Source organism: Procambarus clarkii, chromosome 4 (genome assembly GCF_040958095.1).
Source record: "Procambarus clarkii isolate CNS0578487 chromosome 4, FALCON_Pclarkii_2.0, whole genome shotgun sequence".
NCBI classification, from domain to species: domain Eukaryota; kingdom Metazoa; phylum Arthropoda; class Malacostraca; order Decapoda; family Cambaridae; genus Procambarus; species Procambarus clarkii.
In genome coordinates, this window is record NC_091153.1 from 40,073,508 (window position 1) to 40,094,161 (window position 20,654).

The 20,654-nt window shown below is 43.8% G+C and overlaps 1 protein-coding gene across 1 annotated transcript in view; it reads right to left on the reverse strand.

Moving 5' to 3' along the window:
• Positions 1-4,073: 4,073 nt before the first annotated feature.
• LOC123750227 (uncharacterized) overlaps positions 4,074-20,654 on the reverse strand; it is a 119,384-nt gene continuing 102,803 nt past the window's right edge. Inside the window, exons 5-8 of the mRNA XM_069333566.1 lie at positions 19,293-19,429; positions 15,741-15,948; positions 9,124-9,273; positions 4,074-5,244 (exon numbers count right to left, since the gene is read on the reverse strand). Of these exons, the coding sequence (XP_069189667.1) occupies positions 9,167-9,273; positions 15,741-15,948; positions 19,293-19,429 (452 nt within the window). The 3' untranslated portion in view covers positions 4,074-5,244; positions 9,124-9,166. The remainder of the gene's footprint in view (positions 5,245-9,123; positions 9,274-15,740; positions 15,949-19,292; positions 19,430-20,654) is intronic.

The following is a 20,654-nucleotide window of genomic DNA, read 5'->3' on the forward strand; positions in this document are numbered from 1 at the left end:
ACCCTAGAAGGTAAACACTCCCACCCTTCCTTACCTAGTCTACCCTAGAAGGTAAACCCTACCACCCTACCTTACCTAGTCTACCCTAGAAGGTATACCCTACCACCCAACCTTGCCTAATCTACCCTTGAAGGTAAACCCTGTCACCCTACCTTGCCTAATGTACTCTAGAAAGTATACCCTAGCACCCTACCTTGCCTAGTCTACCCTAGAAGGTATACCCTACCACCCTACCTTACCTAGTCTACCCTTGAAGGTCTACCCTACCACCCTGCCCTGCCTAATCTACCCTAGAAGGTATACCCTACCACCCTACCTTACCTAGTCTACCCTAGAATGCATACCCTACCACCCTACCTTACCTAATCTACCCTAGAAGGTCTACCTTACCACCCTACCTTGCCTAATCTACCCTAGAAGGTCTACCTTACCACCCTACCTTGCCTAGACTACCCTAGAAGGTATACCCTACCACCCTACCTTGCCTAGTCTACCCTAGAAGGTCTACCTTACCACCCTACCTTGCCTAGTCTACCCTAGAAGGTAAACCATATTACCCTACCTTGCCTAGTCTACCCTAGAAGATATACCCTACCACCCTACCTTACCTAGTCTACCCTAGAAGGTAAACCCTACCACCCTACCTTACCTAGTCTACCCTAGAATGCATACCCTACCACCCTACCTTACCTAATCTACCCTAGAAGATATACCCTACCACCCTACCTTACCTAGTCTACCCTAGAAGGTATACCCTACCACTCTACCTTGCCTAATCTACCCTAGAAGGTATACCCTACCACCCTACCTTACCTAATCTACCCTAGAAGATATACCCTACCACCCTACCTTACCTAGTCTACCCTAGAAGGTAGACCCTACCACTCTACCTTGCCTAATCTACCCTAGAAGGTATACCCTACCACCCTACCTTACCTAATCTACCCTAGAAGGTATACCCTACCACCCTACCTTACCTAATCTACCCTAGAAGATACCCTAGAAGGTATACCTACCACCCTACCTTACCTAATCTACCCTAGAAGATATACCCTACCACCCTACCTTACCTAGTCTACCCTAGAAGGTATACCCTACCACCCTACCTTGCCTAGTCTACCCTAGAAGGTATACCTTACCACCCTACCTACCCTCTTCACACAACAATCAATCAACGTTGAAAACCAACATATCCTAGACGCTAATACTTGCTTCAGCTCTCAGGGAGAGTGGAGTGGAGGAATCAGAGTCCGGGGCCGACTGTATGAGTCACATTTGTGTTGATTCAAGAAAATTAGCGTAATGAGAGGGCCAATTGTGGCACTTAAGAGGGCCAATAGGGGAGTGCCACGAGGAGGTGCCAGCCTCTCTCTCTCTCGTTGTTGTTGTTAAAGATTCCCTACCTGGGAAAAAAAGTTCCAAGTAGCACGGGCTATGGTGAGCCCGTAGTGGACGTACCCCTGCACCACGACGTGATATATAAGTTATTCAACCGGGGATTCCACTGAAGCCACAGGGACTTTGGAGGCTTCCACTGAAGCCACAGGGAGTCTGGAGGCTTCCACTGAAGCCACAGGGAGTCTGGAGGCTTCCACTGAAGCCACAGTGAGTCTGGAGGCTTCTACTGAAGCCACAGTGAGTCTGGAGGCTTCTACTGAAGCCACAGGGAGTCTGGAGGCTTCCACTGAGGCCACAGCGAGTCTGGAGGCTTCTACTGAAGCCACAGCGATAGTCACAGCGACACATGTCATAGGCAGAGTCCAGCATTTTAATATAATTTTTTATCTTAATTTTTTCTCGAAGGTAAATTAGTAAAATGGTCCATTACAATTTTGTGTAATGTTAGACCTAGGAAAAATTAGGTCTACGCTCATTAAAAATGTTAAAAAATTTAGTTCTTATATATAAATTAATATTTTTATATATTAGAGTTCTGTGTGAGGTTAGGTTGGGTGTTTTTATAGTTGCTCTTTGCGATTTATTTGTATTTGAATACTTGGGTAAAGCATTTGACAGCGTTGTGGTTCGAACAGAAGTCGTCAGACAGCCAAGCACTGTTCGAAAAAATGTTCGGACGTCATCAGTTGTGAATCGTGTGTAAACCGTTTTGAATTCATAAACAGGGATTTGCCGGTTGGATTAATGAGCACTTGAATTTAGTTGATGAGGACGGGTTTACCACACAGGGCAACTGACAGGAATGGGTTCGAATCCCACAGAGTATCATGATGGTTACATAAGACAGTCCAGAGAATGTGAGACAGACAGACAGACAGAAATATAAACAGACAGAGAGACAGAATTAGCGAACCACTACACGAAAAACAGAATTCATTTCACTTTTAATTATTCTCCTGATAGCTTTATTATTATCTTTGGCTTGCGTTTGTTTGTTTGTTTTTTGTTATTTCTGCTTTAAAACAGGTAAATATAAAAACACATTGTAAAGTAACATAGTTTTTATTTATATTTTTTGGCACATGTGTTCCAAATTCAGGTGTGTGTGTGTGTCTGTGTCTCCCATGAACACATGTCTTACACATTCAGGTGTTCCAGTTGAACATGTGACCCACAGGCAGGTGTTTTATAAACGCATGTTATGCAAAGTCAGTTATTTATTCAGGAAAACATATGATATAAAGTTATATTGAACACGTGATTTACAGTCAAGTGTATTCCAGGGGGCACAAGTGTAAAGTCAGGTTTGTTCCAAGGAGGTCTTGTGACTTGAAAATCGTGTGATTCAGTCATGTGTGTATCAGTCAGGTGTGAATCAGTTATGTGTGAATCAGTGTTGTGTGAATCAGTTATGTGTGCATCAGTCAGGTGTGTAAAATACGTGGTATGTAACCACAGTATTGCCCTGTTTTGTCACAAGCATATGTGACTTGCAGTCATATTTGATCAACAAGCAACTATTACCTAGTCACATGTGATCCAATTTCAGATGTGTTTCAGGCTGGGAATTGAAGTCATATGTGAACTAAAGATACACATATGATCGTAGCCACATTAATAAAATCTAAACACACACATACACACATACGACTCCATACATATACACATCTCTTCCAGCCACATATATATATATATATAAACCTGACATAAGAATAAAAAGTCATTTGTTTATCTAGTCTCGTGTAGCATAAACGTCAGGTTACACACCTGCCTGCGGCTCAGGTGTGCACTTACAGGTATATACAATGATAAGAGATAATGAGTACTTGTAAAAGCTATGTACTCATAACAATCCAATATATATATATATATATATATATATATATATATATATATATATCTACAAACGTCTCGGTTATATATATGTGATTTCTAATCTGCAGAATTATTAAAGTAAACCAAACTAACTTAAAGAACAACAAAGTTCTAACAGTAATTAATTCTCTGTAATATATATATATATATATATATATATATATATATATATATATATATATATATATATATATATATATATATTTTCACAATGTCACAAGCATAAAAAGAGCTTACCTTAAACTTACGACTAAATTAGCTCTACAGGGGTTTATATATATATATATATATATATATATATATATATATATATATATATATATATATATATATATATATATACATTCCAAAAAGGTTATCACAAGTTGCTGTGTTTAATGTCTTCCACGACAGCAAGAAGAGGTGGTTAAGGAGGTCCTAATTAGGACTTAGAACCATTTAGAACCATCTAAATACACTTAGAACCACCTCTTAGGAGAGTCGTGGACCGTATGGGGCTGAGAGAGAGAAGGAAGCCGGCGGACAGCATGCGATCTTTCCGTAGACTAGAGTTCTGTTTGTCAAACCCCGGTGGCTGATTGGCTTAGAGTCTGTCAGGGCGTTGTTGATTGGCTTAGAGTTTGTCAGGGCGTTGCTGATTGGCTTAGAGTCTGTCAGGGCGTTGTTGATTGGCTTGGAGTTTGCCAGGGGCGTTGTTGATTGGTTTAGAGTCTGTCAGGGCGTTGTTGATTGGCTTAGAGTTTGTCAGGGCGTTGCTGATTGGCTTAGAGTCTGTCAGGGCGTTGTTGATTGGCTTGGAGTTTGCCAGGGGCGTTGTTGATTGGCTTAGAGTTTGTCAGGGCGTTGCTGATTGGCTTGGAGTTTGCCAGGGGCGTTGTTGATTGGCTTAGAGTCTGTCAGGGCGTTGTTGATTGGCTTAGAGTTTGTCAGGGCGTTGTTGATTGGCTTGGAGTTTGCCAGGGGCGTTGTTGATTGGTTTAGAGTTTGTCAGGGCGTTGTTGATTGGCTTAAGAGTTTGTCAGGGCGTTGTTGATTGGTTTAGAGTTTGTCAGGGGCGTTGTTGATTGGCTTGGAGTTTGCCAGGGGCGTTGTTGATTGGTTTAGAGTTTGTCAGGGCGTTGTTGATTGGTTTAGTCTGTCGGGAGCGTTGCTGATTGGTTTAGAGTTTGTCAGGGCGTTGTTGATTGGTTTAGTCTGTCGGGAGCGTTGATGATTGGTTTAGAGTTTGTCAGGGCGTTGTTGATTGGTTTAGTCTGTCGGGAGCGTTGTTGATTGGTTTAGAGTTTGTCAGGGCGTTGTTGATTGGCTTAGAGTTTGTCAGGGCCGTTGCTGATTGGCTTGAGAGTTTGTCAGGACGTTGCTGATTGGCTTAGAGTTTGTCAGGGCCGTTGCTGATTGGCTTAAGAGTTTGTCAGGGCGTTGCTGATTGGCTTAGAGTTTGTCAGGGCGTTGCTAATTGGCTTAGAGTTTGTCAGGGCCGTTGCTGATTGGCTTAGAGTTTGTCAGGGCCGTTGCTGATTGGCTTAGAGTTTGTCAGGGCCGTTGCTGATTGGCTTAAGAGTTTGTCAGGGCGTTGTTGATTGGCTTAAGAGTTTGTCAGGGCGTTGTTGATTGGCTTAAGAGTTTGTCAGGGCGTTGTTGATTGGCTTAGAGTTTGTCAGGGCCGTTGCTGATTGGCTTAGAGTTTGTCAGGGCGTTGCTGATTGGCTTAAGAGTTTGTCAGGGCCGTTGCTGATTGGTCGGAATGGCAAGCTCAGTATTACCAACTCATTTGCCGCCTCAAACCTTATCGTTTCCGCCATAACTCGACAAAATAACATTTAATTCGGAAACAGGAATTGGCTTCAAATGATGACGCGTTAACAGGCTGAAAAAGTACCTATAAGTACTGGTTTAAAGTACCATAAGTCCGATAGGCCTACAGAAGAGGCATATATCTCGTTGTCCTGCGTCAAACTTTATCTCCCTCACCTGGAAAAGGAAAAGAAATATTAATATTTGAACTACGTGAAAGGATTCAATTCCGTTTTGTTAATGTCATTTCTTTTGTCTTTCCTGCGTCATTGTGTATATAATTTCCTGGATACTTGCTGTGTCTTTTGTGATACATATGTGTCTTGGCAACGGTGACGTCATCGTGGAGTGGTGGGAGGGAGATTGAGGGAAGGAGGAGGGGATGGAATGATTAGGGGGGAAAGCGCTAAGCCATTACGACTATATAGCACTGGGAAGGGATCAGGATAAGGATTTGGGATGGGACGGGGGAAAGGAATGGTGCCCCAACCACTTGGTGGACGGTCGGGGATTGAACGCCGACCTGCATGAAGCGAGATAGTCGCTCTACTGTCCAGCACAAGTGTGGGGGTGTGGGGGGGTAGGGGAGAGGAGTGAAGCCGTGAGGTGATTTGAAGAATCAGTCTACAGATAACAATACTGATTTTAGGAGATTCGAACCTGGGTCCCATAATTCCGAACCTTAGATGTTCCTCAGCTTTCTGCGACTCCATTAAAGATATGTTTTTTTTAAACATTAAAAACATGTTTTTTTAAACATTAAAAACATGTTTTTTAAACATTAAAAACATGTTTTTTTAAACATTAAAAACATGTTTTTTTAAACATTAAAAACATGTTTTTTTAAACATTAAAAACATGTTTTTTTAAACATTAAAAACATGTTTTTTTAAACATTAAAAACATGTTTTTTTAAACATTAAAAACATGTTTTTTAAACATTAAAAACATGTTTTTTTAAACATTAAAAACACATTTTTTTAAACATTAAAAACATGTTTTTAAACATTAAAAACATGTTTTTTTAAACATTAAAAACATGTTTTTTTAAACATTAAAAACATGTTTTTTTAAACATTAAAAACATGTTTTTTAAACATTAAAAACATGTTTTTTTAAACATTAAAAACATGTTTTTAAACATTAAAAACATGTTTTTTTTAAACATTAAAAACATGTTTTTTTAAACATTAAAAACATGTTTTTTTAAACATTAAAAACATGTTTTTTTTTAAACATTAAAAACATGTTTTTTTAAACATTAAAAACATGTTTTTTTAATAAAAACATGTTTTTTTAATAAAAACATGTTTTTTTAAACATTAAAAACATGTTTTTTTTAAACATTAAAACATGTTTTTTTAAACATTAAAAACATGTTTTTTTAAGCATTAAAAACATGTTTTTTTAAACATTAAAAACATGTTTTTTTTAAACATTAAAAACATTTTTTTTTTAATAAAAACATGTTTTTTTAAACATTAAAAACATGTTTTTTTTAAACATTAAAAACATGTTTTTTTTTTAATAAAAACATGTTTTTTAAACATTAAAAACATGTTTTTTTAAACATTAAAAACATGTTTTTTAAACATTAAAACGTTTTTTTTGTATATCATTCATGTATATCTATACATGAATGATATACACAATCATTCATGTATTTGATGTGTATATCATTCATGTATATCCATATCTATGAGAGAAAATGTATGTCCATAGTTGGAGGCCAGAAGCCTGAGGTTAGCCTTTCCCAACTTAGCAGGGTGACGGGTCTGGGGTATGGGACGGACATAGGCTAGTCGAAGTCGATCCTATTATTGCTATTACTAGTGGGTCGTGTTAAATAGTGACCCCCCCCCCCCCCCCTTACTCCTCTTTTCTAGGAGGGAGCTTCATTATTCAGGGGATGCTCACCATTTAGCACGGGGGGCGGGGTGGGGGGGAGGGGTCCCTGAAACCGTTGAAAGGGGACTTGTCGAGTCCCTAGATTCTGATGAATGTGAATTCAGTGCAATATTACATTTTCCGAGACAGAGAGAGAGAAGAAGTGGAGATAAAAGGAAGAAGAAGGAAAGATAGAAGAATGCTTGAAGAGAGGAAATGAGAAGGGGAAGAGAGGAGAATGTTTCAAAAGAAGGAAGGAGAGAGGGGGGAAGACAGGTTAAGAGAGGGGGTAAGAGTGAGAGGGAGATGTGTGAGAGAGAGGGATTTGTGGGGATTTTTGTAGGGAGGGGAAGAGAAGAGAAGTATAAAAGGGGAAGGGGGATCTTGGGAGAGAAATTTGGACAGTGAAGAAGAGGGAGGAGACGGGAAGAGACGGGAGATAGACAAAGAAAGAAGAGAATGGAAAGATTGTGAGAGAAGGGGAAATCAGGAGAGCGACCCGGGCAATGCCGGGTAACCCTCTCTCTCTCTCTCTCTCTCTCTCTCTCTCTCTCTCTCTCTCTCTCTCTCTCTCTCTCTCTCTCTCTCTCTCTCTCTCTCTCTCTCTCTCTCTCTCTCTCTCTATATATATATATATATATATATATATATATATATATATATATATATATATATATATATATATATATAAATGTACTCCAAAAAGTACATTTAATAAAAAGCAACGAATCCCATAGAGAGGAACAAATAAGAAACAAGTCAACTGCTCTACATAAACCCACATATTACCGCTCAGTCGTATATATTAACACCGCATGAAAATACACGCAACATATCCATGTGTGGCGGCGCCTCTAGTGAGCTGGGGAGCATAATTAGTACATATATTATTTTTCACAAATCTGCTAATGAGTTTAATGATTTGTAAATATGAATTGGACTTTTTTTTTGGGTCCAAGAGGATGTTTTATTGAAGCTTATCAGTGTCCACGTGTCACGTATATTGTCCTTTCGGCGTAGGCTTCAGCTCTTGGGCCCCAAACCCTCTTGAATTAATCTTATGCTTAGAAGCCTTACACTAGAGGAGAGATGGAGGGAATTATCAGGAAAAGGGACAAGCCATTATATCACTTGGAAGGGGTCAGGATAAGGATTTGGGATGGGACGGAGGGAAAGGAATGGTGCCCAACCACTTGGACAGTCGGGGATTGAACGCCGACCTGCATGTAAACCGTCGCTCTACCGTCCAGCCCAAGGAGTGATTTCTTGCCTCCATAAGGATCGTGCGAGTTTCTAATGTACATCCATGATCTCTGATCCTGTCCGAGATCTTGTGAGGCATTGTGTTTTTGGATCAAACTTGTTAAAGCCTCTAAGAATCTTGAATGTTGTGATCATGTCTACTCATATATTGTATTGTGGTGGATGTATGGATTAGTGGATGTTGAGAGGGAGAAGGTGGTGAGGGCCCGCATGGAGGGCCCACAGGGAGGGCCCACAGGGAGGGCCCACAGGGAGGGCCCACAGGGAGGGCCCACAGTGAGGGCCCACAGTGAGGGCCCACAGGGAGGGCCCACAGTGAGGGCCCACAGGGAGGCCCACAGGGAGGGCCCACAGGGAGGCCCACAGGGAGGGCCCACAGGGAGGACCCACAGTGAGGGCCCACAGGGAGGGCCCACAGGGAGGCCCACAGGGAGGCCCACAGGGAGGCAGGTCGTCAATAAAGATGGTCCCAACTTGACAGTTCCCAGGTGATAATCTCCTTGGAATAATTCCTTAGATGAGAGCTTTCTAAGTGTTCCAGGATGCCTTAGACCCTCTTGACAGTCTTCATGGTGGCAAGACTCCACTTGACAGGCTCCAAGTTGCCATCGCCCTAGTTGGCAAACTGCACTTGACATCCTGAGGTGTCAAGAGACAACGTGCAAGTCTCTAGCTGCCGGGACCCAGGCAACTTTGTCTATGGCAAGGCAGTTACCAGGGTGTCAGAGCCAAAGATTAGAGCCCCCCAGGGTGTCAGAGCCCACGGTGAGAGCCCATAGAGTCTTAGAGCCCAAAATGAAAGCCCCCCCCCACAGTGTCAGAGCCCAATGTGTGGGGTGTTAATAATGTCCAACCCAAGAGCTAGGAGACTGTCAGAGTGAGAGCTGAGAGCTCACAGGTGCTTACTTCCGTTCCTGCTCCGGCAGTGAGACGCCCACAGGTGTAGGGATCAGCAACAGCAGCAGCAGGAGCAGCAGGTGGGCAGGTGGGAGAAGTAGGCCAGGAACAGTAGCAGCAGCACCAGCAGCACTCTGTGTGGTGACGCCTCGCTGCCTCCTGCAGGAGACCAGGGAAGAGCAAGGTTAGCGTCACACCTTCTAGCTCCACACACACACTCTCACACACACACACACACACACACTCACACACACACACACACACACACACACACTCTCTCACACACACACTCACACTCACACACACACACACACACACACTCACACACACACACACACACACACACACACACACATACACACACACACACACTCACACACACACACACACACACACACACACACACACACACACACACACACACACACACTCACACACACACACACACACACACACCACAACACTTAATACAGCTAAGATACTTACACTTAACACGAAGAAACTCACATCTTAAACCCATCTTAAATTCAAAACCTTAAGACAATTGTGGTATTCACAGTGAGATTTTCCGACATCTGGCACAGAGTGACCCTGGGACTATCCTGGGACACTTGTAGGGGGGAGACCCAGGGGACAGTCCTTAGGGCCTCCTGCCTCTCTCTCCCTCCATGTGAGAGAAGAGAGAGAGAGAGAGAGAGAGAGAGAGAGAGAGAGAGAGAGAGAGAGAGAGAGAGAGAGAGAGAGAGAGAGAGAGAGAGAGAGAAGAGAGAGAGCAAAAATAGGACAGGATTTGCCCGTGGAGAAAAAAAAAAATCCAATTTCACCGTCAGCGCCGATTGGGCCGTTCTTCTATCGGTTACCAATGTCTCTCCTGCCCATACATCAGGCCAGACCGACCTCCAACCTCCAAAAGAACCAACCATACTTGTGGACAAACACGGCTATTTTACGCAGGCGAGGAGTCACAATAACGTGGCTGAAGTATGTTGACCAGACCACACACTAGAAATTGAAGGGACGACGACGTTTCGGTCCGTCCTGGACCATTCTCAAGTCGATTGTCTTGAGAATGGTCCAGGACGGACCGAAACGTCGTCGTCCCTTCAATTTCTAGTGTGTGGTCTGGTCAACGGCTATTTTACCCTCCGACAGCCTTCCACGAGGTGACAGCGTTCTACCTGTCACAGGTTTTGTCCCCTTCTCGAGTCATAAGCCTTTTTCACCCTTTCCTGGAACCACAATTGAGTTATTTATACTTGCTAAAGTCCGTTTAATCGTCCCTGTTGCCCCCTTCTGTTTTCCCCTGTGTCTCTCTCCCTCGATCTCTTACATCTGTTGTTATATCTGTTATCTCTATGTTATCTTTTATATCTCGTGTATCTGGCCGGCAGGATACATCTGGCTACAGTGCGTGGTACGACAATTACGAAACTTTGTTTGTTTGAGAGAGAGAGAGAATGAGAAAGAAAATGAGAGAAAGAGGGAGAGAATGAGAGAGAGAGAGAGAGAGAGAGAGAGAGAGAGAGAGAGAGAGAGAGAGAGAGAGAGAGAGAGAGAGAGAGAGAGAGAGAGAGAGAGAGAGAGAGAGAGAGAGAGAAGGGAGAGGCTGGGACGGGACGTAGAATCTCACTACATAACTCTCCACTCTAGTCATCATATCTTCATCATCATATCTTCACTCACGTCATTGTAACTCATCATCTGCATAACCTGTTTTAGGGAATAATTTGTTCTTTAAGATTCGCTACCTGGAACAAAAAGTTCCAAGTAGCACGGGCTATGGTGATCCCGTAGTGGACTTAGGGGGGAATAAGAGGAACTGGCTAACCCTCAGCTCAGAGCGAGGAGCAGCTGAAGGTAATACTTAGTTCCAGTGGGACATGAACTGTTAAGCAAACTCCATTTCCGTTGTCATATCCAGCATCGTATACTGGACCTACGCCACAGTTCCACCGGCAGGAGTGTAAAAGCCTTGTAACGAGCCATGGTTTGGTTGTTACCTGGTGCTCCCTGAGGTCAGAAACAAGGCCTGAGGGAGATATGAAAGGTATCTTTCAACTCATAAAAGTCTTGTAACGAGCCATGGTTTGGTTGTTACCTGGTGCTCCCTGAGGTCAGAAACAAGGCCTGAGGGAGATATGAAAGGTATCTTTCAACTCATAAAAGCCTTGTAACGAGCCATGGTTTGGTTGTTACCTGGTGCTCCCTGAGGTCAGAAACAAGGCCTGAGGGAGATATGAAAGGTATCTTTCAACTCATAAAAGCCTTGTAACGAGCCATGGTTTGGTTGTTACCTGGTGCTCCCTGAGGTCAGAAACAAGGCCTGAGGGAGATATGAAAGGTATCTTTCAACTCATAAAAGCCTTGTAACGAGCCATGGTTTGGTTGTTACCTGGTGCTCCCTGAGGTCAGAAACAAGGCCTGAGGGAGATATGAAAGGTATCTTTCAACTCATAAAAGCCTTGTAACGAGCCATGGTTTGGTTGTTACCTGGTGCTCCCTGAGGTCAGAAACAAGGCCTGAGGGAGGTATGAAAGGTATCTTTCAACTCATAAAAGCCTTGTAACGAGCCATGGTTTGGTTGTTACCTGGTGCTCCCTGAGGTCAGAAACAAGGCCTGAGGGAGGTATGAAAGGTATCTTTCAACTCATAAAAGCCTTGTAACGAGCCATGGTTTGGTTGTTACCTGGTGCTCCCTGAGGTCAGAAACAAGGCCTGAGGGAGGTATGAAAGGTATCTTTCAACTCATAAAAGCCTTGTAACGAGCCATGGTTTGGTTGTTACCTGGTGCTCCCTGAGGTCAGAAACAAGGCCTGAGGGAGGTATGAAAGGTATCTTTCAACTCATAAAAGCCTTGTAACGAGCCATGGTTTGGTTGTTACCTGGTGCTCCCTGAGGTCAGAAACAAGGCCTGAGGGAGGTATGAAAGGTATCTTTCAACTCATAATATGAAAACTCACAGAGGAGCTCGTCAATGAAACAAATCAAATATGGGCTACCCATCAGATGGTAATCAGAAACAAGAATGGACCATCTGGGTTTAAAGTCTGATGGTGTCTGGTAAAAGATTGCCAGGAATAGTCATCAGATGACACCATCCCACCACTTAACCAGGATAATGCAACTATTCCTACTAACAATCAGAAACTAACTGCTCTTCTGGTAAACTATCTGGCTGCCAATATAGGGGTTCTAATCCTGAACGACTCTCTTCACAGCTGGTTCCAATCACTGTGTCAAAGTGGTGTCTGGAGGAGTTATTCAGCAACGTGTTGTCCACTATATAAATTATTGGACATAGGTAAGGCGGTCAGGGATGATAAGATCAGCCCAAGACCCTTACACCATGAACAAATCCACAAGGGCCGTGACGAGGATTCGAACTTACGTCCGAGATCATTTTATTGACCTGCTGACGTCTCCTCTCACACGAATTTACCAATTCTGCCAAAGGTCAAGGAATTTGGTCCTGCCTACGAGAAAAGTCAGACGTAGTTGTAATTCACGAAAGAGTCGTTCAGTAGTTGATAACTACAGCGTCACTGCTTTCAATTACTGGACAAATTCTTGAGACATTAATCTCTCAACAAATGACAGCATTTTTCGACCATAATCTGGTAATGTGTAGTCGATAATTTGGTTTTAGGAAAGGTAGTTCTGCTGCTGACCTCTTGCTAAATATCTCACTTAAGTGGGTTGATCAATCCACACACTAGAAAATGAAGGGACGACGACGTTTCGGCCCGTCCTGGACCATTCTCAAGTCAATTGTGGCATCCGGCACTGAATGGTTCCAAAATATGCAGTGGAACTGAACACTTCAGGAGCCTTGAGTAGACGTGGCTCTCTGAGCTGCTGCACCAAGCTTGAAACACTTGGAATTTCAGAGTCAGTTTTACTGCTAATAAAGGGACTACATTCAAGAAAGGATTCTTAAAAGAGTAGTCGTCAATGGAGTAGGATCTGAACACCACACAATTGTTGCTGGCATACCAAAGGGTAGGGTACACCTCCTTCCTGATGCTCACACCTATACTGACAACTGTACTCTAACCCTTACAAATGGAGAACAAGAAATACCAACTGCTACAAGGCTCATTAATAACAATCTTGGAGCACTACAGTGGGAAGACGATGACATGTCATATTTTCGGCAGAAAAACAGTAACTATGATGATAACATGACAGCAAGATATCGCACCTGAGAGGAATACAATTGAGGGGCAAAATACTTATTGTACAGTGACGAATTGAATATTTTGGGAGTGAAGCGCGACTGTTTAGTGATGACAAGAGGCACGGGCTTAACATGGCAAGCAAGGCCGCCTAGAAATTGACAACCTATCTTGAGGTTATCTTGAGATGATTTCGGGGCTTAGCGTCCCCGCGGCCTGGTCCTCGCGCAGGCCTCCTTTTTGTTACACACCCCTAGGAAGCAGCCCGTAACAGCTGTCTAACTCCCAGGTACCTATTTAATGCTGTAAAATAGCCTATAACCTATAGCCGAATCTCATAGCGTCTTGACAGCAAGGTGGTTGTAAAACCTTATATGAGGCTCTAGTTCATTCCAAGCTTGCATGTCATCTTGAGGTTATCTTGAGATGATTTCGGTGCTTTAGTGTCCCCGCGGCCCGGTCCTCGACCAGGCCTCCACCCCCAGGAAGCAGCCCGTGACAGCTGACTAACACCCAGGTACCTATTTTACTGCTAGGTAACAGGGGCATAGGGTGAAAGAAACTCTGCCCATTGTTTCTCGCCGGCGCCCAGGATCGAACCCGGGACCACAGGATCACTAGTCCAGCGTGCTGTCCGCTCGGCCGACCGGCTCCCCTGTGCACCCCTTTCATGACGCCCCCCCCCCCTCCACCTTCATTTATTAGAATTCTAGACAATTGAACAAATCCACAAGGGTCGTGAGGAGGATTCGAACTTACGTCCGAGAGGATCCCAGACGCTGCCTTAATCGACTGAGCTACGACATGGTTAAAAGAATTGTAACCGGAAGTTCTACTGACCTGACTGTCGTAGCTCAGTCGATTAAGGTAGCGTCTGGGATGCTCTCGGACGTAGGTTCGAACCCTCGTCACGGTCCTTGTGGATTTGTTCATTTGATGCATCACGCTATTGTGATCTCTGTGTGTAGTGTAGTGTAGTGTTCAAGACAAAGTGGCGCCCCCTGCGAGCAGACTCATCTTGATCTGTACTGGTTGAACGGGGCGGCACATCTGGGGCCAGATTCACGAAGCAGTTGACCAGACCACACACTAGAAGGTGAAGGGACGACGACGTTTCGGTCCGTCCTGGACCATTCTTAAGTCACAATCGACTTGAGAATGGTCCAGGACGGACCGAAACGTCGTCGTCCCTTCACTTTCTAGTGTGTGGTCTGGTCAACTTACTTTAGCCACGTTATTGTGACTCATCGTCTTTACGAAGCAGTTACGCAAGCACTTATGAACCTGTCCATCTTTTCTCAATCTTTGGCGGCTTTGTTTACAATTATTAAACAGTTAATGAGCTCCGAAGCACCAGGAGGCTGTTTATAACAATAACAACAGTTGATTGGCAAGTTTTCATGCTTGTAAACTGTTTAATAAATGTAACCAAACCCGTCAAAGATTGAGGAAAGATGTACACGTTCGTAAGTGCTTGCGTAACTGCTTCGTGAATCTGGCCCCAGGTTCGTAAGTGCTTGCGTAACTGCTTCGTGAATCTGGCCCCAGGTTCGTAAGTGCTTGCGTAACTGCTTCGTGAATCTGGCCCCAGGTTCGTAAGTGCTTGCGTAACTGCTTCGTGAATCTGGCCCCAGGTTCGTAAGTGCTTGCGTAACTGTTTCGTGAATCTGGCCCCAGGTTCGTAAGTGCTTGCGTAACTGCTTCGTGAATCTGGCCCCAGAGCCTTTAACATCTCAGAGGTGTCGGCGAACTTACTGACATGTACAAGGTAAATGTTCCCGAGTTTTCCCACCTGGCCCAGCTTCGTGGACAAGCAGAAGTTGGCAGCCATAACACAAGGCGCTCAGCAATCAGCAGCCTCACACTGGCTGTGACTTTCTCAAGACCTTCACTCAACCAGTGATACTTCATACCTAAGTTGATCCACATCTGGAACACGTCTCCTCAACATGTAGATACATGAGAAATCACTCGACAATTTGAAAGCTTTAGCACACATGTGGCTCCTGCTCACATGTGGCTCCTGGTCACATGTGGCTCCTGCTCACATGTGGTTCCTGGTCACATGTGGCTCCTGGTCACATGTGGCTCCTGGTCACATGTGGTTCCTGGCCATGTGTGACTCCTGGCTCATCCTGTTCTCTAACATGATAGTTACTTGGCATTACAGTTATTCGTAATTATTGCAATAATGAGCTTATCATATATTTCGAGGGTCAGGCTTCAGATGAGCTGATGCAGAACAACATAGCTTGCAGTTGTATTAGCAACATCAGCCCATTACCTAGAGAACCCTAGACTTGTTGAGAGAGAGAGAGAGAGAGAGAGAGAGACAGACAGACAGACAGACAGACAGACAGACAGACAGAGAGAGAGAGAGAGAGAGAGAGAGAGAGAGAGAGAGAGAGAGACAGACAGACAGAGAGAGAGAGAGAGAGAGCAAGCACTCACCTGTATTAAAAAATGAGAGTATGGGCTGGTGATGGACCTGAGCGGTGAGGGCCGTCTGGTCAGCGATAGAGAGGACTGTAGAGCGACAGAGGAGAGCAATAGCGGGTATGTGGTGGCGCCCCAGGGGGAGGAGGAGCCTGGCGGTGGTAGTGTAGACCCCAGGGTAGCTGCCCTCCGTGGTACTCACAGCCACCGCCCCCGTCCCCGCCTGCAACACATACAGTTACCTGGTATTCACCTGTTAGTCAACATGCAAATTGAATTATGCAACAGGAAATATATCTTTTCAGGCTCCTTGCTCTTCATGCAGGTTTGATATCAACTCGTAACTGCGCGTATCAGTGGCTTTGCAACAATGTATATTCTAGGCATAACTAATTCAGCAATAAACCTAAACTAACTTATCTTAAGCCTAAATGTGCAGGCCTGGGTCTTGCAAATGCAATATTAGATCTAACTTGATACATGAATGTACTAGACTAGCCTATGAAAAGCTAGTTGTAAGCAAAAGCTAGTTTCGTAGTTGTAAGCGAACTGAACCTAAGTCTAAACTTGTTTAAAACGTGAGTAATCTCCCTTACCATGAAATATAAAAAAAAAAATAGATTTTAATACAACTTAGTTTAGTTGAACACAATGAACACAATAAAATTTTTCATTATCTGCTTTGTCCATCGACAGGAACAAAATACCTATTAGGCTTCTGTAGGCAGGCTACTGACCTTAACAGGATACAAACTCCAAAAGTTGATTAACTCTCAGGTACCTATTTACTGATAGGTGAACAGTGGCCTCAGGTAGGAGGTAAATTATTGACCTCGACCCCCACTAGGGGTCAGTTATTGACCTTATAATTGACCTAGTGACCTCACTAAGTCAATTATTATCCTTCCTCCAGGTACGGCCCACAACAGCTAACTCACTCCCAGGTATCTATATATATACTGGTGGGTAGTATATATACTGGTGGGTATATATACTGGTGGGTAGTAAGGGTAATGATAAATAAATATTACTCTGTATCTAACATATCTCTTGTTTAAACAATTATGATTGGATTAATGAGGTAACAATCTCCTGATTGTTACAACAATCTACTACGACTACTACGACTACTACTACTACTACTACTACTGATACTAGTCACAGATATTCCTTGAGGTAATAGGGGCTACACACTCACAATTGGACTCATGCTTGACTAATATCCAATACCAGATCAATATCAACATTTACATTACTATGCTGTTTATTTCTATGCCAAAAGATCACTGTGTTCAAATTTAGTTTGTAAACAAACATTCTATACAGTGTTTTTATTTTCCAATATGCCTTTCAGTTCAAAACATTCTCTTTATACCTTCTAACATTCACACCAACTGGCTCAGTCCACTTAGTTCCAGAACGAATAGCACATTTAAACCAGTTTTCAACATACAACACATTTCCAACTGTTGGCATTTCTATCAAGCTTCAATAAATTGTAATTAATGACCTAACTAACATCTGGTTCATTTTAACCAGTTTAGAAGACATGTTTACTAACCTGGTTCATCTAGTACACTATCACTAGTCTCTGCACCATGCTCTGGACGGTGAGCTCGTGGTATAATAGGTATGTGCAACATATTTTGCAATATGCTTGCCTTTGGCAGCAATGTTTGAAGGATTGAATAGTGTTGGCGACTCAGGTATGTATGTATGTACCTGTTTTCTCTCTCTCTCTCTCTCTCTCTCTCTCTCTCTCTCTCTCTCTCTCTCTCTCTCTCTCTCTCTCTCTCTCTCTCTCTCTCTCTCTCTCTCTCTCTCTCTCTCTCTCTCTCTCTCTCTCTCTCTCTCTTGGCATATGTCGTACCAAATAGCCAGAACGCACTACTCGGCCTAGTATGCAAGGCCCGATTTGGCTAATAGGCAAAGTGATTTTCGTTATTTTCAAAAATTAGATCCCTAATTTTTAACTAATTTTGTTAACCTATTATTTTAATTAATATTATATTATATTAGGAACATGAACTACTGACTTAGTATTGTTAGTGTTAGGAAAGATAGGGTAGGTTAGGTTAGGATAGGTTAGGGTAGGTTAGGTTAGGTTAGGTTAGGTTAGGTTAGGTTAGGTTAGGTTAGGATAGGTTAGGTTAGGTTAGGTTAGGTTAGGTTAGGTTAGGTTAGGATAGGTTAGGTTAGGTTAGGTTAGGTTAGGTTAGGTTAGGTTAGGTTAGGATAGGTTAGGTTAGGTTAGGTTAGGTTAGGTTAGGTTAGGTTAGGATAGGTTAGGTTAGGTTAGGTTAGGTTAGGTTAGGTTAGGATAGGTTAGGTTAGGTTAGGTTAGGTTAGGTTAGGTTAGGTTAGGTTAGGTTAGGTTAGGATAGGTTAGGTTAGGTTAGGTTAGGTTAGGTTAGGTTAGGTTAGGATAGGTTAGGTTAGGTTAGGTTAGGTTAGGTTAGGTTAGGTTAGGATAGGTTAGGTTAGGTTAGGTTAGGTTAGGTTAGGTTAGGTTAGGTTAGGATAGGTTAGGGTAGGTTAGGTTAGGAGAGGTTAGGGTAGGTTAGGTTAGGTTAGGTTAGGTTAGGTTAGGTTAGGTTAGGTTAAGGTAGGTTAGGGTACGTTAGGTTAGGTTAGGTAGGTTAGGTTAGGTAGGTTAGGTTAGGATAGGTTAGGTTAGGAAAGGTAGGTTAGTGTAGGTTAGGTTAGGTAGGTTAGGTTAGGGTAGGTAAGGTAGGTTAGGTTAGGTTACGTTAGGTAGGTTAGGTAAGGTAGGTTAGGTTAGGTTAGGTAGGTTAGGTAGGTTAGGTTAGGTTAGGGTAGGTTAGGTTAGGTAGGTTAGGTTAGGTAAGTTAGGTTAGGTTAGGGTAGGTTAGGTTAGGTTAGGTAAAGAAGGTTAGGTTAGGGTAGGTTAGGTTAGGTTAGGTAAGGTTTCGTTAGGTTAGGTAGGTTAGGTTAGGTTAGGTAGGTTAGGTTAGGTAGGTTAGGTTAGGTAAGTTAGGTTAGGTTTGGGTAGGTTAGGTTAGGTAGGTTAGGTTAGGTTAGGTAAGTTAGGTTAGGTTAGGGTAGGTTAGGTTAGGTAAGGTAAAGAAGGTTAGGTTAGGGTAGGTTAGGTTAGGTTAGGTAAGGTTTCGTTAGGTTAGGTAGGTTAGGTTAGGTTAGGTTAGGTAGGTTAGGTTAGGTAGGTTAGGTTCGGTAAGTTAGGTTAAGTTAGGGTAGGTTAGGTTAGGTAGGTTAGGTTAGGTAAGTTAGGTTAGGTTAGGGTAGGTTAGGTTAGGTTAGGTAAAAAAGGTTAGGTTAGGGTAGGTAAGGTAGGTTAGGGTAGGTTTCGTTAGGTTAGGTTAGGTTAGGTTAGGTTTGGTCATATCTTTACATTAATTTTACCTTAAATTAAAACAGTTAACTCACATATAATATGATACAAATCTATCACTCCACAAGAAAAAAAATAAGAAAAACATATAACCAGAAACACTTGACTTATCAGGCAAATCGGGCCTTGCATAGCAAGCCAAACAGTGCCGCCTGGCTCTTAGATACAACATATATAAGAACAAGGAGAGGACTAACTGGAACATGTCTGTCATTGACATGGAATGCGAGGGTGGCTGGCGGGCGGGCGTCCCGGGCCGTGCAGGTGACGTTCAGGGTGTCCCCTACTGTGTAGCTCTCCCTTAGACCCTCCACCTGCGGCGCCTCCGGCAGCACTGCAACGACAAGGAACAAAAGGCGGTGAGCGATGCGTCGGAGAGGCTGCTGGAAGCATCTGGAAGCTGATGGAAGCTGATGGTAGCTGCTGGAAGCTGCTGGAAGCATCTGGAAGCTGATGGAAGCTGATGGTAGCTGCTGGAAGCTGCTGGAAGCTGATAGAAGCTGCTGGAAGCTGATGGAAGCTGATGGTAGCTGCTGGAAGCTGCTGGAAGCTGCTGGAAGCTGCTGGAAGCTGCTGGAAGCATCTGGCAGCTGATGGAAGCTGATGGTAGCTGCTGGAAGCTGCTGGAAGCATCTGGAAGCTGATGGAAGCTGATGGAAGCTGCTGGAAGCTGATGGAAGCTGTTGGAAGCTGTTGGAAGCTGATGGAAGCTGTTGGAAGCTGCTGGAAGCTGCTGGAAGCTGATGGAAGTTGCTGGAAGCTGCTGGAAGTTGATGGAAGTTGCTGGAAGCTGATGGAAGCTGATGGAAGCTGATGGTAGCTGCTGGAAGCTGCTGGAAGCTGATGGAAGCTGCTGGAAGCTGCTGGAAGCTGCTGGAAGCTGATGGAAGCTGATGGTAGCTGCTGGAAGCTGCTGGAAGCTGCTGGAAGCTGATGGAAGCTGATGGAAGCTGATGGAAGCTGATGGAAGCTGCTGGAAGTTGCTGGAAGCTGCTGGAAGTTGCTGGAAGCTGCTGGAAGGTGCTGGAAGGTGCTGGAAGCTGATGGAAGTTGCTGGAAGCTGCTGGAAGTTGCTGGAAGCTGATGGAAGCTGATGGAAGTTGCTGGACGCTGCTGGAAGCTGATGGAAGCTGATGGAAGCTGATGGTAGCTGCTGGAAGCTGCTGGAAGCTGATGGAAGCTGATGGAAGCTGCTGGAAGCTGATGGAAGCTGATGGAAGCTGTTGGAAGCTGCTGGAAGCTGCTGGAAGCTGATGGAAGCTGCTGGAAGCTGATGGAAGCTGCTGGAAGCTGATGGAAGCTGCTGGAAGCTGCTGGAAGCTGCTGGAGGCTGCTGAATGCTGATGGAAGCTGATGGAAGTTGCTGGAAGCTGCTGGAAGCTGATGGAAGCTGTTGGAAGCTGATGGAAGCTGTTGGAAGCTGATGAAAGCTGCTGGAAGCTGATGGAAGCTGATGGAAGTTGATGGAAGCTGCTGGAAGCTGATGGAAGCTGATGGAAGCTGCTGGAAGCTGATGGAAGCTGATGGAAGCTGCTGGAAGCTGATGGAAGCTGATGGAA